The following is a 24,736-nucleotide window of genomic DNA, read 5'->3' as shown; positions in this document are numbered from 1 at the left end:
AACTCGAGAAGAATTAGCTGGTGATTCTACCCAGTGGTACATGGTTTATTTACAAGGTAAAGGAGAGCTTGATGGTCCACAAAGAAAATGAGCCAAAAGATAATGGCAAAACTTTTTAATTTTGTAGACCATCGCTAACCCCTCCCTCTCTATGGTGGTATAGTTTTGTTATGCTTTATTTAGTTGGCAACTACTAGCAAAGCTAATAGGGAAATCTCTATTGTGTTCGCCAGGTTGAGCCAGTACACACCCAATTGCAAAGGCGGAGGCATCGATGTGAACATGAAATATGATGTCCCAATTGGGGGACCTCAAGGCTTTCTTCAGGGTATTATACACATGTTGGCACTCCTCTATCTATTAAAAAATGATTAGAAGTCTATAGAGGGGACGAGCAATGTCGGCGTACATGAAGATAAAACGTCGATAATACCCGACATGTCCCATGAAGCACTAGACTCCTTTGAAAGTGGTCCACGGGGTGGCAACTCAAGAATGAGTCACACCTTGCTGACATTTGTGGTCCGTGTTTTAAGACAATGTGTCCCAAGATGACTTCGTGCCAAACCCAAAATTGGCATTTAAGAGGATTGAGAGAAATGTAGTAGAGTCGGCATCTCTCTAGAACTTTTCGTAAACACTCTAAGTGTGCTTTCCAAGTAGAGTTGACACAGAGGTCATCGATGATTGAAGACTTCAAGGAATTTTCCAAGTAGAGTTGACACAGAGGTCATCAATGAAGACTTCAAGGAATTTTCAAAGATATTGTGCACATTAGGAGTTGGAAGGTGCCTAGGGCATTGGTCAGCCCAAATGGCATGACACGGTATGCATTTGTGCCCCATTAAGTCACAAAGGCTGTTTTATGTTGATCCTTTAGGTCGATTAACACTTGATTGTATCCAGAGAATCCGTTAGGGAAACTGTAGGCTTCCTTTCCTCCAACTCTCTCGAGCACATGCTGTGAGGGTAATGGATAGTGATCTCGTATTGTGGTTGCATTGACCTTTTTGAAGTCTACGCACACTCACACTTTTCCATTCTTTTTGGGGCACTATCACTATGGGTGAAACCCATTCTGTGTGCTCTATCTTGTAGATGAATCTAGCATCTATAATTCTTTCTATTTCCTCCCGAACCATCTTGGAGCATTTGGGGTTTATAGGGTACACCCTTTGCTTTACTAGTCTCACTGCCTCTACAATGGGAATGGTATGTTTAACCACTTCTAGAGGTACACCCTTCATGTCCGTGTACTTCCATGCAAAGCAATCTTGAAATTCTATGAGAAGAGCGACCAGATCTTTTTCTTCTTCATCCTAAGAGGTCTTCCCCTATGTAGATGGGTGTGGGATCCTCACCTAGGCCTGTCAGATTGACTTCTTTAACTTTGGCTAGACCATCATAAGATGTCCCTGGCTCTCCATCATGGGTTCTTTGGGCCGAGTCATATTGTACAAAACAATCGGCCATCTTGAAGGTCCTGAAGTTCTCAGGGACTTGTTTAGTCCCCTCATCTTTAGCGCTTTCTTCTTCTATCATTTTTTAAGCTTATATCACTAACTTTTTGTTGCGTGCCTTGTGCACGGAGCAGCAAAGCTTTTGCAATTTAGGTTGGGATTCAATGGGTTCCTTTAGTATGGAGGTGACTGTATTGACTGGAATGGAGACGTTAGCGAGCTCCTTTTGCCAAACTTGGTTGAAGTATGTGTCCATGTCAATAGCCCCTACATATTTCAGCCAATATGTTTCCAAGTCAATAGGGAAGACATGCGTCTCTTTTTTGAAAAACCCATTGGATTTACTAGTTCTGTGTGAACTGTTGCCTTGTAATGGTTCCTCCCTATTGTCATCAAAAATATCATTTTCTACTTAGAAAAACGGATTTGTGCCAACAGCTAAGTTTTAACAGTCTCTCTCTCACTCTCTCTCTCTCTCTCTCTCTCTCTCTCTCTCTCTCTCTCTCTCTCTCTCTCTCTCTCTCTCTATGGAGCCTTTGCAATCTATGTGTGTAGCCCCTTGTGAAGCTAGAAAATGGAAGGTTGATTTACACATTCGTATTCCTGAAGAGTATGACAGCTCTAAAAAAACCCATCCTACTGATGCACAATCTATCCAAGCTCGTACGATAGCTAAGGAGAAATATGTAGATCTTTGGGTTGATGGGCATCTCTATCCAATTGACCCTCCATTAAGAGAGCAAACCCTCCTTTTCGCGATTTATCATCTTTTATGTAATTTGTTGGTGGAGTGTTAGGATACTGCAGAAGATTGACTACAAATGGAGCTTGGCGAACCCATATTCTCCAATCTCAATTGCAAGCATCACAATTCAGCCTTTTACAATGTCAAGAAGGACTTAAAACATCATCAGATAAAATGAAAGAGATCCTCGCAGAGAATGTGAAGGATGCAAAGATTCAAAGGCTAGAGGAACTTATCAAACGACTCAGAGCAATGCCAAATGGTGTTCGTGAACGCAAAAAGACATTGGATAAGGCTAAGAAAATAAGTTTAGTTAGGTTTTTTTCCCCTAAAAAAAACTATTAATAGTTCCTTCTCTCACGTCATTTTCATTTCACTTTTTTAGAGAGCTTGAGCTCAAGATCTACGTAAGCACCCACATAAGGACACCAGCACATCACCACGTTAGCATAGTCATACATGGATATGGGATGCACCAAGAACACTGCACTTGTTACCATGCCTTCACAAAACACAATGCACGGCACCCAACGACCACATATTGTGGCGACACCACGGAAGAGAGTGACCCCTTGGATTCTAGGACACACCCAATGGGATCACCAAAGTCCCCAACCCTCCTCACACAGCAACACCAACACACACACATGCAGACCCTTCTAGTGGGAGCAAGCGCGTGAAGAAGACTCCACAATGCAGCCACCCCAGAGATCAAGACAGAGAGGCCAATGATGAGTAGTTCGACTGGGTTGGTGAAAACATTCCTACATTGCGCAGCACCATATGGCCAGACGCTACTACCAGGACAGGGTCCCCTACCTACCCGGGAGGAACTTGATACACAGGTACCACAGCAACAGGAGGAGGAGGATTTAGACTATGAGAGAGACCAAGAGGAGGTTCCTGCAAGTGTGCGCAAGCGTAGAAAGGTCAAGATCTTCTAGCTAAGGAAGTCCCAACCTCGCCAATACACCAACACAACACAGAGAGCTCCAAGGAGAAGGATGCGCCAAGGGCATAGGGCTCTACAAGAAATCAAGGGCATAGGGCTCTACAAGAAATCAAGTTTTATCAGAGGAACACTGAGTTGCTGTGATAAGAAGAGCCCCTTTCACTTGCACAGTGAAGGAGATTCTCCAACGATATAGAACAGAGTTCCGTGTGCAAGAGGGATTGCCGTTGAAGAAGCATTGCAAGAAGCCTCTGAGGCTTACCTTGTTGGGCTTTTTGAAGACCCCAACCTCCTTGTAATACATGCAAAGAGGATTACCATATCTGCCAAGGACATGCAACTAGCTCGGTGCATTCAAGGCAAGCGAGACACGATCTAGAGATCTTAGATGTTAACCTTCTTTTTGAAGCAACTCTTTTGTTTCAAACCCCCCTTTGTAACAAGGCTATCTGGCTTTCATTCGTAACCTTCTGATAATTAAAATTTTAAGTTTCTCTTACAATGTCTCGGTGTCATCATGTTTGTTTAACATGGAGTGTCTATCATGTGCCAGTTTGTCACCCAAGGCATCAGAAATGCTCCTGGAGGACTGAGGAAGCTATGCCAGAACAGTGCAAATTTGGCCTCTGCAACGGCGATGTAGGCTCAAAATTTGCACTTCTCCCCTAGCCACTCAGGATCATTTCTGATGCATTTATAATGAAGTTGAGCACACTAATTGTAAGAAACAATAGTTTACAAGATAAAAACACCTTTAATCATGTGTAAAAATACAGTGTTTATCATCCAATGCATCAGAATTGCTCCTGGAGGACTGGGGGAAGCTATGCCAAAACAGTGCGAATTTAGGCTCTACAGCGGGGCGATGCAGGCTCAAAATTCACACTGTTCTGGCACAGCTTCCCTAGCCACTCAAGATCGTTTCTGATGCATTTATAATGAAGTTGAGTACACTAATTGTGAGAAACAATAGTTCATAAGATAAAAACAGCTTTAATCATGTGTAAAATTACATTGTTTGTCATCCAATGCATTAGAATTGCTCCTGGAGGACTGGAGAAGCTATGCCAGAACAGTGCGAATTTAGGCTCTGCACAGCGGCGGTGCAGGCTCAAAATTGGCACTGTTCTGGCACTGCTCCCCGAGCCACTAAGGATCATTTCTAATGCATTTATAATGAAGTTGAGTTGCATCAAAATTACTCCTGAAGGGCTGGGGAAGCTATGCCAAAACAGTGCAAATTTGGGCTTTACAGCAGCGGTGCAGGCTCAAAATTCGCACTGTTTTGGCACTGCTCAAAATTCGCACTATTCTGGCACTGCTCCCCCAGGCTCCCAGGGTCATTTCTGATGCATTTACAAAAACATTGATGGTACAAACTAGAAAAAACAATGATATTCTTGATGAAAATAAGTTTGCAAAAATTGTATTGTATTCATAATAAGAAGTGATACATCATATTTACAAAAGCTTTCTTACAATATTGAGCTTCCTTCTCTTGTTATTGGACACAGAGTGTGCTCAAGGAGTGATTGGGCTATTTCTTGAGGATCCTCTATGTCTATGCTTTTGGCTATACCTATACGAGCAAGAAGCTTACCCCTAAATCCAGGGATTTTTTAATCAGAACTATATATTTGGTGCTCTCTGTGCCATAGAGGTTACACATAGCACCTTAGAGAGGGCTTTCAAAAAGAAGAGAGTGAAGGCAGATTGAGGGGTGTAGTCCCTGTGGATAATGGTGATGCCATCCACAGGAAGCTGACCAAGATAGTGCGCCTTGGCCTGGTCTCCGCTGCCTCTCCTAGCAAATGCGTCGATTTCAACCGTGTTCTGCAATCAAAGGAAAAATCAAAATATTTTCCTATACATAATTAAAAATGTTTCTAAGTTGTAAAAGGTCGATTATTACCTCTTGCTCAATGTCTTCTTTTGCCAAAATGCTGGTGGGGACGGAGAGGTCAATCGAGGACTTAGCCTCATCCTTTTTAGGTGCTTTGGTCTCCTCCATCACTCCAGCAGCAAGAGTATCCTTTTCAGCCTCTAGCTTGTCTTGTAAGGTTGTGAATTCCTCCTCTGGAACTAGGGCTTGCTCCGCGGTCTCAACCACAGTTTCCTTGACCAAAGCAACTGTCTCTGCGATAGATTCTCCAAGGGGTAATATAACACTATCTAGGTGAGGACCGAGGTTGGACGTATCAAGGTCCACCTCACATTGTGTGCATATAATGCCCAAGCATTCATCCATTCTCAAGCCAGCGGCATTTTCAAGGTCATGAAGAAATAAGTATTCTTCACCTTCCACCACAATGGTGCTCAAGAGATTGATCTCAAGCTCTGGCAGCACCTTGCTCTCCTCGTGTGGGGAAGATGGCCCCGCATCTTCTACTACAATGGGCTGTTCAGCTATAGATTGTGCACCCTCTGGAAAGTGCTTTGATGCAAGTTGCTCTTCCACACCAGCACTCATTCCTACTGCCTTCACTTCCTTGTCATCCCTCAAATACCCTGCCAACTGCAATACAGGCATCTCTACCTCCTCATCTGAATCCTCATCTTGCTGATGAAGAACGCAAAAGTGGCGAGCCATGAGAGGAACCTAGTTCCTACATTACCCTTCCCTAACCTCTTCACCTCCTGCGGGGATGCAGATGTCAATAAAGCGTTCAAGGCGCTGGATGTAGGGGCGGGCATATTGTTGAATGTACTTAAGCAGCTCAACAGGCACCCATCAATCATTGGGGAAAGCACAACATCTAGTGCATTTGTGCTCACATTTCGGTCACGTGGAAATACATGCTTTATTTGCTTTCCAAATTGGCATGCTTCACATGTTTTCTGCATACCTTCAACTTTAAACTTTAGCAGCCCTGTCACAATTCCTTTAGTCTGCATAGACTTCATTCTCTGCACATTCACATGTCCAATTCTTTTATGCCAAATGTCTGTGTCTACAACAATTCCTAAACCATTTGCAAACATCGCAACACTCACTTCACGCATGTTTACATTCAATGTAAACATTCTACCCACTCTGTTGCCTTTTGCAACCAACCTGCACTTGTCTTTAAAGTCTTCAACATAACAACCATCAGGGTTAAACCGAACCTGCAAACCCTGATCAATCATCTAACTAAAACCGGGGAGCCAAGTATTTCTCCATGTATGCAATCTGCATCTCATAATGTTGGGATGCAAGGGCGAGTGACTTTTCAAAGTCGACTTCACGAGCGAACATGACAAAGAGCTTGCTCTTGCCCGCCCACGGGGTGGTGGAGAGGAACTCACAAAAGTTGTCAAAGTGGGTAGCCATATGAATCCAAACAGATAGTGTGAGCTCGTGCTTGGTTTCTATCGTGTGAAAATGAGAAAGAAGGCACCTTTGGCTATTTATAGTTAAAATTGAAAGTTTGCCCTTTTCACACTAGATCACTAAACAAAAAAATCACAGTTTGCAAGATTTCAATTAAATAAAGATTGGTTAAAAAAGAGCCTGCTACAAAATTACAAGCATGTCATCTAATCTAAAATTGTTATAATGTCTTCATTTTTTGCCCCTCTTGTGACATTTACTTCATGTTGTCATTGCCTTTGCCTCGATCCTGAAACTCTTGCCCCTCATGTGCATCAGAACAGAGACTATTTTCCCATATACCCAGTTCATCTTCAAGCTCTTCCACATGCCTACTATGTGTTGGTAGGGCTATGCACCTTGCTGCTGAAAATTCAAGGTCCCCCATTTGCCATGATTCTGAGACCATGGTTGTCCCCTCCTTATGCTTCCCAATCTGTAAAAATATAGAAAGTGGCACAATAACTAGAAAGTGTAAGGGTTAATTCTAGACATGGAGTGGAATCACATATATCTTTCTTCTCATCAACTTGAAACTTGACTCTTCCACATTGTCAAAGCCCATGATGCTAAAGTGTTGACGCAGGTCTGCTAGGCTCCAATGCTTGCTTACTGCCACTCGCTCAATCCATCCATTTTGCATCATCACAGCTAACTCAATAGGCACAATTTCTTCTTCTGATGCTTAAGTGGGATCCATGTCCCGTGCTTTTGCATCCATCTTTGATAGTGTAGACGCATGTACAAAATAGAGTGTGCCTTCAAGAACTTGAAAGACACTGTAGAATCTACTACATTGCACTTGTACATACACATCACCTTGATGTGACCCCTCATTAACCTCCCAACCCTCTCCTAGTAATCCTTGAATAAGGGCAGACCGTACCTCCTTACAAATATACATTGTTTTTGTTTGGTGCATTGGCATGGAATTGAACATGTGCACAAAAACATGTAAAGGACAAAACCAATTTAGCCCTACTGACCTAGATGCCTTTGAAAACTTGAGTGATGTCTTGATATCACTTACCATCTTAAACTTTAAGCATAAGATGGTCCAAGCTCAGGTTTGGGCCATTCGAGATTGTTTTAAGAGGGGGGTTGGGGATCTCTTCTAGCTTGCCAAATAAACCTGGTTTTTTATCTACAAAATATGAGTGAGAAAAGAAAAAGATATTGTTTTGTACAAGATCACTTGGGCTTTGAGATACAAACATTGCCTCTCCAATGGATGCATGCATAACATAGAAAACACTAGTGAGGCTTTGGAGTGGTTGTTCCTCAACATAATTAGAGGGGAAAATATCTGCAGAGAGAAACATAAGAAAATGGAGAATCATAAGAAAATTTGAAACAAAAAATCCAATATTAGCATGTTAAAGTTGTGTTTATGTTACATTGACAATTTGAAGGAAACCTTGGTCGTTGGCCTTGAATGTACAGGTCTCCAAGGGTATACACATGTTGCACTATGGCAACAGTCCTTCCTTCTCTTAGTATGCTTGAAGCCTTGTAGCCGCCCCTTCCAATGATGTAGCATATTTCCCAGTTGATGCACTCGATGTGTTCCCTTACAGCTTGGCTGCATGTAGACCCAAGCCCCAACCCTGAATCTTGTTGGAGCCCAAACTCCATTCTCATCTCTTGTATTATGCAGCACAAGCTCTTCCACCTTGTCCTAGGTCTTCTCACATTACTGGAAGAGGCCATGGTGGTAAGAAAAGAGAAGAAGGGAAAAGAAAAGCTTGTTTTACAACAGAGGAGTGGAGAGGAGAGAAAGTTCAGGGTTTTCAGTGCAGCAATAGAAAGCTTAAAAGAGGGTTAGAGTTTGAGAATAGGCTTCCTGAATCTAGAGTAGACTAAAGAGGGATAGAGTTTCTGCAGCAATGGAGAGGGAGGGAGCTTGAGAAGGAGGGAGAGCTTGAGAGGGATGGAGTTTTTGCAGCAACAACAATGGAAAGCTTAGAAAAGGAAGAAAGAGGGAGAGAGAGCTTGAGAATTAGAGAGCTTGACAAGGAGGGAGAGCTTGAGAGGTATGGAGATTCTGCAGCAATGGAGAGCTTAGAAGAGGAAGAAAGAGGTTCAAAATAAGCTTTCCAAACCTAGAGTATGTTGGGAAGTTTGAGAGGGAAACACACTTTTGGGAAAAAATTGAAAATTTTCAATTTTTAGGGTTTTTAATCTGCACGATTCTAGGTGGGGGGACCTCTAAGTTTGGGCCCAACAGGTAGGGGGACAAGAGTAGTAATTAGGCCCCATTAGCAAGCCAAAGCCTAGGCCCCCTAGGGTCAAAGAAGTAAAAAATGTGCACCCAGCCCTCTTCCTATTAGTCCATTCCTAATCAAAAGTTAATCCAAGAGGCTCTCTTTGGGTCCAAAAAATTCCTAATGGCTTCAAGGTATGTTGTTTGAGGCTCATCCTCAAGTTGATCCTGATAGTCTCTGACCAACTTTTGAGCCGCCTTTAGCCTTTCCTTCTCTAGAATGGGGTTAGGATATTCAGCTAACTTTCGGGGTAACTATTTGGGGGTCTATATGTCCTCTAATGAGAGGGGTTGAAGGTAGTACTTTCTCCCCTTTAGACCAGGGGTTGACTCATTGGTGGTTGTTCCCTCCTTGGACCCACTCTTTATGTCATGCGGCTATCCCTCTTGCCTATCTTTGTGGCCTTCTTTTTTCATGAGAGCCTTGTCACATGTGCTTGTTCCGGGACTTCCTTATGGGATAGAACTTTTGCGTGTCTAGGGTGTCCTTGATTTTGCGAGGTTGATGCCTCAGTTGTAGCAACGTGAGCTACGGCGCTTCTTCTACTTTGCATTGTGGTAACTGCATTAAGAGGGACCGTTATGGATGAAGCAATCTCGCACAGTTAGCAAATTAATGCTGGTGCTAAGATTAGTTTCATGTGTTTTCCCCATTGTGCTAGTTCTTAGTGGACAGTCCTTGTTGTAAATGTGGTCCATTCCACACCCCATGCATAAGGAAGTTAAGGTGGAGGTACTCACAGGAGTACTAGCCATCCCCTTTTTTACCAGACACTCAGCTACTCGGTGAGGTCCTGCATAGTGATAGCATTGCATGGGTGGTTATTTGGCCATGTTATTCAAGTCTCGTCCATGGAGTTGGGGTTGCTAGGTACACAGGGTACATCTAGTCTCCCTCCATCACATACTGACTTGGGATTTGGGAGGGTGGACTGTTTGATTCAAAGGGCTCGAAGGTGGTCCCTTCAGCAATCTCCCCCTCATCACCCTCTTCTCGAAGATTTCAGTTAAAGTTAACTGACAAACAAGAGTGATTCAAGGTAGTGGGGGTGTGGTGGTAGTATAGGGGGTGGTAAGGACACTTTGGGTTCCCTAAGAATTCCTCTCTAAGAGCCACTTCATGGCCTGTTTGAGGTGCATTATGCAGTGTTGGTGCTGGCAAGGCCAGTAGTTGTCTAGGATTTGTTGGCAAGGCTTGGGGTAGGGCTCGGGCTTGAACAGCTCTTTGATAGTAGTAACAATTTATGGTTTCATGATTGCCCCATCTTTGGCAATAAGCACAGTAGAGAGTGGGATAGGTTCTTAGATGTGGACACTCCATTCTAGTATGGTTACCTAGATAAATCGGGCACCATACTAACTCCCTCTTTGGGTAAAGATGGGTTTGGCCCACTCAATCCCATCCTTGGCTTGTTCTCCAATGTTGGGTCATTTGTTGCATATCAAGGCTGCCAATGTGTTGTCTTAAGGAGGAATCTTTCCCTTTCCCTTCAGATCTTGTGCTGGTAGTTTTGAAAGATGTCTCAAATGTGCCCTCATGTAGTTCTCAGGAAGGAGTTTCCTTGAAATTATCCTCAAAGTCCATAGCAGTCATGCAGCATTGCTCAAAGGAGGTAGCTCAAAGGAGGTGTGGGCTAGAGCGTATAAGGATTTGTGCAAGGGTACATCTTCAAGGCCCTCGAGGAACCTCCCAATCACCCTTTCATCAGAGAACTTATATCTATTGTTTACAATGGGAGTGGAGGTATCTCACCCGGTTGATTTAGTCCCGTCTGGATTTTACGTTGTATAGTTGTTCAATTGGGCTCCATCGGGTTCCTTGTCATGAGAGTATCCCACTTTGAAAGCCTCTTTCAAGGCTTCAAAGGTGGCCTTATCCTCTACCTTGATCAAAACCACTCTCTGGCTTTACCATCTAGGGTGAGGCAAAAGGCACTCACCTAAACCTGGTCATCCACGTGGATAAACGCCTCACAGATCTGATTGAACATTTTTGAATGTGGTATGGAGTCTCCAGTTCCATCGAACTTGGTGATTAACTTGGAAATGTGGGTTGGTTTGTTTCGCTCTTGTCTTGGCGCTTGTGCAGGCTAAACTGGTGCTAACAGTGTTATTCTAGCATCTACCCCCCTCCCTATTTTCATGGCTATCCTCAACATTTTCGTGTTAAGCCTACCATAGCCAGGGCTGGGCTAGGATAGGCAAGGGAGATAGGCAGGGGAGATAGGCCGAGTAAATAGTATACCATTGGGGGTCCTTGTTTGAAAGGAGGACCGATTTTTCCTTCATAGGGTCCCATATGGTATCCAGGGTATATCCCGCAAGGCGAGTATTGTTGGTACTTGGTGCGGCGGGTTGATAGGATTGTGTAGGGTAGGCTCCCACCCTAGAGAGAAGGCTCCTAACCTAGGTTTGGTATAGGCCTATAGTCTTAGTATGAGTTAGCCATTCTAGTGGTTGGCATGGCCCCCCAAACTAGGATTAGTCTGGGTTTGGATACCCTCGCTTTTCCCTATCTCTGGCATGAAATATAGAGGTGGCATGGCCTCCCTCTCTGGTTGGCGTTCCATGCCCCTGTCCCTGGGAATGGATTGTATCGAGTGTACGCTTGCTGGGTCAGGCAGATCTCCTAAATGCGCAGGGACAACGTGTCTTCTGACAGCCACCCCCTAATATTCTCCTAACTGTACAATTGTACCCTTTTGTACTTCAATGCTCTTTATAAATGCACTTTATTCTCTTTGAATGCACACTGCCCATATTTATGAAGCAAATTTGAAAAGATCTTCCCAAAAGGAAGGAACGACCATGGCTCTGAGAAGTGAACGGGCGTACGCTTCTTAGAAGACAGGCAAAGCCAAAAAACACGCCAAACCTCCTCTTGAAATCTCTGAGATTTTGGGTTTTTCTTGATGATTTTTTGTGTTTTCTTTTTGTGGGTGGCTTGAGCTAAGCTTAAGCTACCCAATGGTACCTAGAATGCTTAACAAAACCTATTTAATTAAGACTAATTAAGGTATTAAGCTACTTATGAAAGTTTTAACAAATGTTGAAGGGAACAAAGATTCATGGACTTCAAGAGCAAAATTAGGCACGTACTTGTGTCTCCTGCTTTTGATGAATACTTGTTAAATTTGCAGCAATGTGATGAGCTATGGTGGATCAAATACTAGAATCAACATCATTAACAAAGAGATCAGATAATAATTAAGATGTGATTAGTGAGCAATTAACTAATACCTTAATGTAGGCATAGGTAATCAAAAACCAGCAAATTCTCATTAGGCCAATGCCTCAATTTATAGAGTTTACATCCAAGCATCCAATCCCATTGATTTCTCCTTGATTCACTCCACCTCTTTTGCTTGATTCACTCCATCTCTTTTACTTGATTCTCTCCACCTCTTCCCAGAATATCTCCACACCTCCTAAATCTCCTCATGCTACCCTTTATTCTCTCCCAGTAGATACTTCTCACCTTTTCACAAGTTCTCTCACATTTACAGATTCTCTTTTACAGCCTCTTGCTCTAAGGGCTTGTTCCTGCACACACCCTATTCACTTGTATATTTCAACACCTCCCCTCAAGTGAATACTCCTAGCACACCTGGACCCTATACCAAGTTTCCCTCTTACTTTATAGTCCGCGACCAGTGCCTATCACACCTCCCCTCAAGTGAATAATCCTAGCACACCTGGCCCCTATACCAAGTTTCCCTCTTACTTGATAGTCTGTGACGAGTGCCTCAAGTCCCTAAACTCATAGTCCTTGACATTCTCTCTCTCTATGTGTCCAAGGCTACTACGAGTGCCCATGACCTTGACTAAAGTGCTCACACATACATCTAACACATGGCCTACATCATCGGTGGCTCAAAGGTGGTTTTACTCTGTTGGGGCAAGTTACATTGGGTTGTGGGGTTTTTTTTCTCTCTCTCTCTCTCTCAGAGATTTTCATATGGCTCCTCACTTCTTGGAGCCTCAGATCTTCTCTTGTCTTCAGTCTTCTTGTCGTGGTGGTAGCTTCTCTTCACGCGTCCATGTCTTCCTCTTCTTTCAGTCTTCTTGTTGTCCCAGCTTCTCTTCACGCGTCCATGTCTTCCTTTAATGCTTCCTCTAGCTCTTCTTCTCGGCGTTGATCCTCCTCTTGGAAAGAGATGTTCTTCTTCTTTCATGGCTGGGGCCATGAGCATGACCATCAGCTCTTGCTCCATGTGAGCAACATGTTTTAATGTATTGTTGACATTTCTTTTGAGCTTTTGATGTTTATCTTGTGTCATTATGCAATGCAAACCCAAATCTATGCGGGAGGTCTTGCCTCTTGCCTTATTCTGGAGAAGGGTAGTGTTTAATCCCATTTTTAATGATGTAATGTGCCCAATACATAATGCATATAGCATTCATTCTTATGTACATTCCCAAATGCAACTCTGGCTGTGAATAACATGAATATGTGTGTGGGTTAAATGCAAGATGATGATTACCACAAATTTATCAGCATAATTTTACAAGAAATTACATTAAACCAAGATGATGATTACAACAAATTTATCAGCATAATTTTACAAGAAATTACATTAAACCAAGGGTAACAAATCTATACGGAATGATTGGAGTGTCAAACCATCTCCGAATTTCAATATGAAGTTATAGGGATCTGTATCAGATACCTAATGGTTAATTTGAACCCTCAATTACACCAAAAAATAGTGATTAGTATTGATTAATCACTAATTAACAAATTAATCCTCTATTTTGTGTGCAAAAAATAGAGTATGCAGGGAGTCCAGATCTAAGGCCTTAGAGTTCAAATGAGCTCAAATCCTTTCAAGGCCATCAAAAGCAATTAGTCTAGTAGAGGATTAAGCCAAGAAACACAAGATTTGACCAAACATTGAATGCTAATCTCTGTTTTACCAAAGTCACCTGCACATTTGATGAAGAGCTTGGATCTCACTGTAGACTTGATCAAATCAAAATCTGTCTTCACCAGCTTGTAGAGCACCCTTGAAAACCCCTAGGGCCAAGAGGAATTAGAGCCATTCCATCTGGTGTAGACAAGATCTCATTTTTTCCTCAAAAAAAAGGCACTTGTAGATTCGCGATTTTCGCAGCTTGCGTTGGCGGTTTGCTTGTTTCTCTTGATGGGCTGAAGCACAAGGCTTGTGGGTATGTGTGGCTAAAGTGGTTTGAGCCAATTTTATGTATGAAGGGAGAGAGAGCTCCTCCACTAGCTAGGGGTGCAGAGACTACTTGAAAAAGCGGTTAAAAACTTAATTATTTACTGATCCTAATTAGCTAAGTGATTAGCAAGATAATGGGCTCATAAGATTGATGGATTCTATGTTAAATTTGCAACAATGTGATGAGATATGGTGGATCAAATGCTAGAATCAACATCATTAGCCAAATACATTACATGATAATTAAGACATGATTAGTGAGCAATTAACTGATAGCTTAATGTAGGCATGGTTAATCAAAAACCAGCAAATTATCATTAGGCCAATGCCTCAATTTATAGAGTTTACATCCAAGCATCCAATCCCACTGATTTCTCCTTGATTCACTCCACCTCTTTTGCTTGATTCTCTCCACCTCTTCCCAGAATATCTCCACACCTCCTAAATCTCTTCATGCTACCCTTTATTCTCTCCCAGTAAATACTTCTTACCTTTTCACAGGTTCTCTCACATTTACAGATTCTCTTTTACAGCCTCTTGCTAAGGGCTTGTTCCCGCACACACACCCTATTCACTTGTATATTTCAACAATACTCCCAAGCTCCTTATGCTCCATTGAACTCCATTTGTTGAGGAAAACAAGATCAAACAAACAAAAAAACATACCAAAACATAAAACTACCGGTGGGTTTGCATTATTCCAACCGGGCTATGCAATGACTCTAGCAAGTGAAAGAGTGTGGAGGTCCCTAAGCTAAATGCCTATCCCTAGAAGCAGTGCCAAAGATGTTAAACAAATCAACATGCTACCTTGCACAAGAGAGGGAGAGAAGAAGAGAAGGAAGACCATGCAAGATTCGGTTAGGGAACTAGACAATAGCCAACCCTAATGAGGGTTAAGTCCCCTATGTGAGGCCACTAGATGCTCACTCCACCTCCACTTGTGTTACTCACATGGAGCTTCCACAAGCTAGGTAGAGAGCAAAGAGGAAGGGAGCTATGGAGAGCTCAACCTCTACTCCATGCCTTTGTGTGTGCAAGAGTGATCTCAAGAAGAAGACAAGATGAGGGAAAAAAGGAAGTAAGGCAAGAACCATCACCTACATGCACACAACCACCATCAAGCATGCAAGCATCAACAAACACAAGCCTACAACCATAGCCACAAGAGAGTGAGAAAGAGAGAGAAGGCAAAACTCAATTGTGGGATTGTCCCTTTTCATATTTCCTAAGTCACTTATATATACATGAGCTCACTTTTTACAATGGCCGGCCTGCCCATTTAACAATTGGGGGCCCAAGACTAATTTCCTAGCTCTATTTCCACCTAGGCTTATTCCTGTGGGGGTGGCGGCTCGCATTACACAAGTCGTAAGCTCGATCATCCCATATATCTTTTACATGAAGCGCTTCGCGCAGTTACATATTAATGAGTTACAAGAAGCGTAACCATGCTGAAAAATAATGTTAACTAGTGTGGTTAACAAGAGGAACCTGTTTCCTTTGAGAAAGTAGGAAAGGGTTATTGGATGCATGCCATATAGGATGAGTATGACTCAATCCTCAAAATTGGCACTTAGTATTTGGTAAATGTTTCCTTTGGTAAAAGGCCATTGGTATATGAAGTGGGTTTATAAGCTTAAGCATATAGTTAGTAGCATTGTCCACCACTACTAGCAAGGAAAGGATTGTTGCAAAGTGTTTATGCTTAGAATAAAGGCATAAATTGAAACCTTTATCGCCACATCTCGTATGACTACAATCCGGTGTATTATTGGATTGATAGCACATCATAGATGGACTCTACATCAGTTAGATATCAAGGGTGCCTTCTTGAATGGTAATTTTTGTATGAGGTCTATGTATCTCAGCCTCATGGTTTTATTGAGAAGGAATAGGAGTCTAAAGTATGCAGGTTAAGAAAAGCTTTATGTAGCCTTAAGTAGGCTCCTAGAGCATGGTATGAGAAGATAAATGTATACTTGGCTGCAAATGGTTTTTGCAATAGTCCAACATAAAGTAACCTCTATGTAAAGAGAAGTAAGAATTATTTTTTGGTCATGATTTTATACATTGATGACATGCTGCTCATATGCCCTAATGAGGATAACATTGCATCCTTTAAGGTTGAATTATGTGTGTCATTTGAGATGAAAAATTTGGGCTCCTTACATTATTATTTGGACATGCAGTTTATGCAACGTGATGATGGTATTCTGATGTTGCAATCAAAGTACGTGGTTTGGTCGAAGAATGCAATTCTCTTGCTACACTAGTAGAGACAAGTGCTAGGCTCGATCTCTCCAGGATACATGTGAACCATTTAATGCATCACTTTATCAATAGGTTATTGGGTGCCTCATCTATTGTTATATGCACATTATGTGTGTATATACTAGGAGGCTAACCCACATTAGGCTTGTAAGCATGGGAGCATGGAAACAAGCTCTAGTGGAGCATGGGTTAGGACTAACCTTAAGGGTTAAGGTTAGGGTCAGGCATCCAAGGGTCACACATGGGAAATGGAGAGTCAAGAGTCGCTTGAGGGTCCTCCTATATAATAGGGGCATGGGACACACTCAAGGAAAGCTGAGGCTATGTTATCTTGAGGCTAGGTTATGATATGATGTTCTCTTGTATAGAGGATTATATCTACTCACCTATCATTTCACACTATAGCTACATGCTACTGGATTGGAGTTATACCTCTTGATGGTATGGGACATCAAGGTAAAGGTATGATGTACTTCATTATAATTCATGTGTGCATCCCTTAGGCCTGGGTTTTAATAGTGGTATCAGAGCGATCTCTAGTTAATTGTTGTTATTTTTTCTTTCTTATTGTAATTTTTGGCATTTTGAAGTAAATTTTAATATTTACTAAATAAAAATATTATTTTGTTGATTTGTGTTGATGATTATCACATGGATCATCAATATGGCGGTTGGAACACATGTTTCTTCTTTTCAATGGACGAATCGACATTGCGGGGGAATTCCGTGAGTTTAATGCTACTTTTTTCTATTTTTTGTGGTTTAAAATAAGTATTAATAAAAAAATTTACCAAAATACCACATATTTTATTATGGATATTTTTGGTAGAATAAATTCCTTGATTTTCTACAATTTTTAGTAATTTTTTCCTAATTACTTAGAAATTTTTAGAAAATGTATTTTTAATGCATTTTTGCAGGTTTTTCGCGCATATTCTTTCGATTTTCTATCTAGATTCTGCTGAAATGTAGTGTGGGTCAGTAAATTGATGCATGGAATGCTCTCCCATGTGCGTGGGACACTCTTCGCCTCTGAATTCTAAAATTTTCTTCTTTTTTCCTCTCTCGCGTGTGAACGTCTCTTAATAGGCATAATTTGATTAAATATTAATCGTAATTAAACTTGAATTATGATTAATGGGAGTTTAATTAAATGGTTAATCCTCCTCTCTGATCACATAGAAGGAGGGGGTGGAGAGAGAAAGTTTCTGGTTGGAGAAGGAGGGGAGAAGAGAGGAGAGAGGAGAGGGGAATCTCCTCCTCCCTCTCTATCTTGATGCGCAGTGCACGGGGGGGGGGGGGGGGGGGGAGGTTGTTCACTGCAGGCGGGCGAAAATCGCCACCCCCCCTTAAAAAATTTCATAAGCTTTTTATTAAAGCTTAAAAAAAGAAGCGTTATTTTTTAGTTTTAAAAAATATATAAAAAAGAGTTTCCAAAAAAAAGCTTTTCAAAGCTTGGAAAAAAGCTTCTTTTTTTTAAGAAGAAAATACGAAATTTGAGAAAAACTTTCTCTGGATTTTTCTAAAATTCTCTCTTGGAGTCTTTTAACTTTCTATCTCTTGGGAAACCTATTGGCTTTCCGAATTCTAGGAAACCTATTGGCTTTCCGAATTCTAGAAATCTTTTGACCTTTCGGATTCCAGAAACTTTTGCCCTTTCACATTCCTTTTTTTTTTTATCTTTTCATTTTCCCAAAATTGTTGGCTTTCCGTATTCCGGAAAAACCATTGGAATTCTGAAATTTTTTGACCGTTCGTATTCTTATACGTTCGGGGTAAATTAAAAATTTTAAAAATTTCTTAAAAATTAGTGAAAAATTAGACAAAGGTTATTTTAAATTTTTGAAAAATATGGAGTTGGTGATTTGCATGTGGTGTGTCCATTCGAGCGTCTGTGACCATTCAAATTTCTTTTAAAATATATTTTTTGACTTAGAAAATTAAAAAATCCATTAAAATTATAAATTTTCATTGGATTTGAGAATAGTGGAGTGGAATTAAAAATTTCATGAACGATGGGATTCTCACGAAAAATTAGGTATATTCTAGAATTTATTTTTAGAAATCCTAGAAATTGATATTTTAAAATATCAATGGTATTTTGATAAATTTAAATGCTAAATTTTTTTGAAAAAATATAGGTTTGGAATGCCATAAGATAGGTTTGGTGGAATTCAAAATTAGCATATTTTGAGGCCCTATAAAATTAGAAAAATTTTTAAAAAAATCATGATAATTCTTTTTCTCGAGAATTTAATATTTTCGAGAGTTATTTAATGTTGAAGTACGTTTTCTCGTACTGACATTAGATAGATGCGGGTTATTCGCACATTATTAATACGATTATACCTCATATTAGTAGATATTTATGTTTGGATTATTTTTGAACGATATTTTCATGATTTTTTACCATTGTTTAGTCATTCTTTTTGGACATGTTCCATACTTTTGATGGCTATAATTTGCATTCAAAGTGTGTCACCTTTGACACTTGTCCATGATAATTTATTTTGCACTTGTTTAAGTGTGGTCTATGCTTAATTTCTTAAGCCTAAGATAAATTCTATCAAGTGTGGGTACATCGGCCGCCGATGGACACCTAGTTCCTGTTATTATAATGCCATGTTTTCTTACTTTATTCCAAATGGTTTACAACGAGGAAATTACTTTGAGTATGAATTCCTCTGATCATTCGCAGTTTGATGGGCAAACAGAGTGTATGAATCAGATTGTAGAGGATATACTTCGTGTATATGTCTCTGGAAAAGCATCAAATTGAAAAAATTATCTTCCAATGATGGAATTTGCCTATAACAGTTCTAAACATACGGCTATTGGTTTAGTTCGTTCATGCTTATGTATGGGTATCAACCCAGGGTACCTATTGATGTCGATCTTAATAAGGACATCGACCTTGATGCATCGAGAGATTTCTTGCGTGATATGCAGGAAATGCTAACCGAAGCTCGGGATTCTATCAAGAGCGCTCAAGATAGGGCACGATTTTATGCTGATAGGGGAAGCTCGTCTTGGTCTTTTGAACCAAGAGCGTTGGTTTATTTTAATGTTCCTAAAGATTCTCAGGCTTTGTCAATAGAAAAATGCTTGAATTTTATCTCCTAGATATTGTGGTCTATTTCGAGTTATACATCGGATTAGCACGGTTGCGTATCATAACGAAAACTACCTTCAATTGTTAGAGTTCATCCAGTCTTTCATATCGATAGATTGAAGGGAAACTCGGAGGTGAGGATAACACAGTTACTCCTCAAGAACTCATTAAAGTTGAAGATTGAAAACTACCTTCAATTGTTAGAGTTCATCCAGTCTTTCATATCGATAGATTGAAGGGAAACTCAGAGGTGAGGATAACACAGTTACTCCTCAAGAACTCATTAAAGTTGAAGATTTATCCTATGTTCCACACATGAACCTGATAAGGTACTTGAATTCAGGGAAAGGAATCTTTGTAGTTGACTAATCCCTAAGGTTAAATTTAGATGAAAAGATAGGAAAATAGAGGATTTGACTTGGGAGTTGGTTGAGATTGTTCAGCACAATTCCTCAAGAACTCATTAAAGTTGAAGATTTATCCTATGTTCCACACATGAACCTGATAAGGTACTTGAATTCAGGGAAAGGAATCTTTGTAGTTGACTAATCCCTAAGGTTAAATTTAGATGAAAAGATAGGAAAATAGAGGATTTGACTTGGGAGTTGGTTGAGATTGTTCAGCACAATTCTCCTTCTTTTCATTGCAAGAGTGCAATGTTTTGAGAGAGGGGAAGTATATTATATGCACATTATGTGTATATATACTAGGAGGCTAACCCACATTAGGCTTGTAAGCATGGGAGAATGGGAACAAGCTCTAGTGGAGCATGGGTTAGGACTAACCTTAAGGATTAAGGTTAGGGTCAGGCATCCAAGGGTCACACATGGGAAATGGAGAGTCAAGAGTCACTTGTTGAGAGTCCTCCTATATAATAGGGGCATGGAACACACTCAAGGCAGGCTAAGGCTATGTTATCTTGAGGCTAGGTTATGATATGATATTCTCTTATATAAAGAATTATATCTACTCACCTATCATTTCACACTATAGCTACATGCTACTGGATTAGAGTTATAGCTCTTGATGGTATGGGACATCAAGGTAAAGGTATGATGTACTTCATTATTTCATGTGTACATCCCTTGGACTCGAGGGTGGTCGGGTGGATGAGATTATGCCTGACTAATGCATGTTTATGCATAACAATTATCTAGAGAGATCTTAGGGTTTAACATCTATCTATACAATATAAGGCCAAACATTCAATCTGGGGTCTCTCAATTGAGTAGGTTTATGTAGAGTCCTGGAAGAAGGTTGCCAAGCAAGTATCCGACACTTCCCTTGGGCTATTCTATGCTAAGGGGGGCGATATTCAGCTGCATGCTTTTAGTAACTCCAATTTGGCTAGATATTATGACGAGTGTTGAAATATCGAGCTCAACTAGTGCGGATATTGGTAACACGCAAGGATGATAGCTCCACACTTAACGCCATTGGCATGGGTGGTGAGATTATCGTTGATATGCTACCAATGGATGACAAGCTGTGTTACAACCACATTTGGATCACTAGAGTATGGCATAGTTAAAGCGTCAACTCATATAGTCAGGTTCACACTATGGGTCGACCTTTGTATGTTACAATAAGAGAGTACTTTCCCTCATAGGATGTATTCTTTGTTTAAATTAGATGATTATGGTGGATTGAAAACACAGCTAACCATGAGCATGATAAAAGAGAAAAATGTGTATAATTCAATTGATGAGAGTATCCTTTAAATAGGCTAGGGTAGAAGCCTTGAGATACATAAGCAGTGATGTCATCATCTCCACATGGGTAGTAAGCTATATTCTAGGTTATGGAATATCCACATGCCCAATTGCATGAGGCACCTTCTTCTAGTTGATACCTTTACCTATTTGCTACTTTTTGCCAATCTTAAATACTCTTTTACAACCATTCAAGCACATGAACCAAGGTCTATGGTGTCTATGACAAAAAACCATACCCAATGTCCATTCAAGCAATGATTGGAGATGTCCAAAGAAAAAGCCTTTACAAAATAATAAAAACTAAACATAAAAATTACAAAGATGAAATCAGAGCGTGAGTCCCCATTTCCATACAACTGCATGTTACATAATAAAAACTCCAAGAAATTCATGGCTTGGCAACATCATAATAAAAAGGTTTAGATTTTTGCTTCTTAACCTTTTTCTTGATTATTTTCTTTATATTAGTTTTCACCATTTTGTTGACATCTTCAACAACCTCTTTGCACCTTCGAGACATTGGTGTGACATAGGCATTTAGGCAAACATCCATCGCATAAGCTCAAAATATGTATGCTTCACAAAGTTGCATCAATGTGCGTATGAACTTCTCTTATCAAAGAGCATGTGCCTCTAGAAAATAAAGATTAAAAAATAAATTTTAATGAAAACTTGCTCAATATGGCAAGTGTGGCACATAGATGGCTCTGGTGCTGATGACGTCGATGAGCACAGTTGACTTGGACTGACGTGGATGCTTGCAGGACGCACACCGAGGGAGTGGCTAGACATTGGGCGACACCTCCCTATCCCTTGCGCCCCCAATGAGCAGATAAATACTATCACACTGACCCTTCCAAAAAATGCCCCCAAAAAAGGTTGCATATTCAAGAGATCTAATCAATTCACAAGTAATCGAGCCAAGGCCCTTTGCACCAAGGAAGGAACTGAAAGAGTGCACAGAGCGGAAGCAAAGGAGCACTAGAGTGTGCTGAATAGAGAGTGCAAGAGAGAGAGAGAGAGAGAGATATGAAGCAACTATGTTGAATATACTGAAGCAAAACAGTCCCAAGCAAGAGACACAGATAGTCTCATAAGTGAGGGAGCAAAATATGTACAAGACTGAATGAATAGTGAGAGGCCAATCCCACCTATTTATAGGTGAGGAGGGCTGGCCAACTGGAGTTGAATATGCTGGCCGACTGGGAAAATACCAAACATGCTGGGAAAAATCCCAAAAAAATATGTAAAATAGGGGTGGCCAACCCACAATCAAGGGCCATACAAAAGGGACTAAAAGGACACCAGAAATGGGCAGAAACTAGGGATGAATGTGCTAACACCCCGAGAACCCGAAGAAGTCGTCCTCTATCAAAGACAAGAATGCAGCAACAACAGGTACCAGGAAAGCTCCACAAGCAATCTCCACACCAACTCAGCTACAAAAGCAACAGAACAAGCTACCAAGTACACTGTTCTTCTAGAAAAAAACAACCATGAAGGTTGCGTCATGCTGCTCCAAATATCGGTGCCAAACCCAAATGTAAACACAATGTTATAGGAATCCCTAGAAGCCTGTAGCTCCAAGAAGATAATACCCTAAAAAGAAAGAGTCCATCTGCTCCAACTCTGTACCAAGAGTAGCCAAATGCTGTACAATAGCACACTCCTCGAAGGTCGGCATCGCCAGATGTAAGAACTCAACTGTCCCCTCTGAAAACTAATGTCGGGACTCCACAAGCCCACCGAAATCCAAATCCCAATCCTTCAATCCCTAGAAGTACCACTATGCCCCAGACACGGTCACGAACACACCTAACCACAATCCAGAATCCTCACACAGAGAAAGGAAAATCAGAACCTTCACAATAGTGGTAACTGAAGTAGTAGTAGCCTCCTCAATAGCATCACACAGCGTAGAAGCAGACTCCTCCATAGAAGACAAAGGGACCAGCAACACATCCTGGTCACTAGTTGATGAAGAAAGAATCGGAGGCGAAGCAATAGGAGAAAAATCCCCCTCAAAAGCTGTGAGCAAAGATAGCCCATTGTCTTCCTCAAAAACATTACCAGAGATATCATCCTAGCAAGGAGAAGCATGCACAGAAACTGAAGGCAAGGCAACAGGAGAAACAAACTCCTCACATGCAATGAGCAAAATTGGCCCACTATCCTTCGCTACAAGAACATCTCCAAAAGAAGTATCCATAAGATCACTGACTACATAGCACCCAGAAGTAGAAACCATCAGTCGATCACTGGCATCACCATACAGGTCACAAAGCAACTGCCACACAAAGAAGGTAGAAGCATCATTAGGAACATAGATGAAGTGTCGAAGAACAGAATCCTGACAATTCAGAAGAAGAAAGCCATAGATCTGTCCGTCAGTCTTCCTCCACCGACACACATCCTCCGTAGAGGCAAGATCTGGCAAGCACCGATTCTTGTACAAGAGAAACTCCATCAAACCATACTCACTGAGAATAGAAGTAACCTACAACTTCCATGAATGAAAGTTACCACCATCCAACTTGTCTGCCTCATCTAGGAAATAACAAGGAAGTGGTACGTGAGCCAAATCTGAAGCTGTCATCATTGATCCAACCAAGAGGAGCAAACCACATAAGATAAAACTGTCCAAATCAGTAAACGCTGATGTAGATTCCTTCCTCCCACCATAACGCAGCCCTAAGGGACTGGACAGCAGCCGAAAAACCTCATATAGCAAAAAACGTAGAAGCTTCTGTCGACTGTACCTCCAACCTTGAGGCCACCAGAAGAGGGAATGCAGATTTGATATAGAGAGGAAAGGCAGCCACACAGAGCCTGGGAACATGCTGTAAGAGGGTGCAAGAGGGAAAGGCAACAACAAGGACAGTAGCTTGGGCTCTCCTAAAAATAATGCACAATCTCAAAAGAAGAAGTGTCCTCCATAGGTACCAAGAGTGCCACCAAAGCCCGAAACACCACAAACCCCCTCTGCAAAAGGGAATGACCACCGGAGAGAAAAACGCAACCAAAGAGGGGCTCTGCTGTCCTGAAAAAACAGGCCGCCGAGATCCAAACTCCAAGTAGGAAGGAAACGCTGATGAAAAGTTCCCTTCTGGCTGCAAGCGATGAAGCCAAACTAAAGAAGAACCAACCAGCAGAAGCTGTCCACAAAACGCAGCAAGAAGAAGGCTGCAAATCTGTGAAAAATGCAGAGGATAAGGGGCTTGAAATAAGGCTAAATCTGGGGCAACAGGTGGAATCGCTGAACCGGGAGCGATGATACCATGAAAGAGTGAAGCAAAGGAGCACTAGAGTGTGCTGAATAGAGAGTGCAAGAGAGAGAGAGAGAGAGATATGGAGCAACTATGCTGAATATACTGAAGCAAAACAGTCCCAAGCAAGAGACACAGATAGTTTCATAAGTGAGGGAGCAAAATATGTACAAGACTAAATGAATACTGAGAGGCCAGCCCAACCTATTTATAGGTGAGGAGGGCTGGCCGACTGGAGCTGAATATGCTGGCCAACTGGGAAAATACCAAACAAGCTGGGAAAAATCCCAGAAAAATACGTAAAATAGAGGTGGCCAGCCCACAATCAAGGGCCATGCAAAAGGGACCAAAAGGACACCAGAAATGGGAGAAATTGGGGATGAATGTGCTAACACGAACCAACTAAGCCCCCTG

At 41.3% G+C, this 24,736-nt stretch overlaps 1 protein-coding gene across 2 annotated transcripts; it reads right to left on the bottom strand.

The window, feature by feature from the left end:
- Positions 1 to 22,087: 22,087 nt before the first annotated feature.
- LOC147636465 (uncharacterized) lies at positions 22,088 to 24,710 on the bottom strand. Of its 2 annotated transcripts, XM_086801906.1 has the most exons (3): positions 23,538 to 24,710; positions 23,202 to 23,343; positions 22,088 to 23,084 (listed from the first exon to the last, which is right to left on the bottom strand). In XM_086801906.1, exons 1-3 carry the CDS (start codon positions 23,601 to 23,603, stop codon positions 22,843 to 22,845), a joined length of 450 nt encoding a protein of 149 aa, XP_086658032.1. In that variant the 5' UTR covers positions 23,604 to 24,710; the 3' UTR covers positions 22,088 to 22,842. The 2 variants fall into 2 exon arrangements, with proteins under 2 accessions (XP_086658032.1, XP_086658031.1); XM_086801905.1 differs by having other exon boundaries at positions 23,202 to 24,710.
- Positions 24,711 to 24,736: the final 26 nt, after the last annotated feature.

The sequence above is a fragment of the Cibotium barometz genome, chromosome 8 (genome assembly GCF_041138505.1).
Source record: "Cibotium barometz isolate CiBa-2024 chromosome 8, ASM4113850v1, whole genome shotgun sequence".
NCBI lineage: Eukaryota > Viridiplantae > Streptophyta > Polypodiopsida > Cyatheales > Cibotiaceae > Cibotium > Cibotium barometz.
Note: the sequence above shows the minus strand (reverse complement) of the source record. Positions and strands in the feature narration are given on the sequence as shown.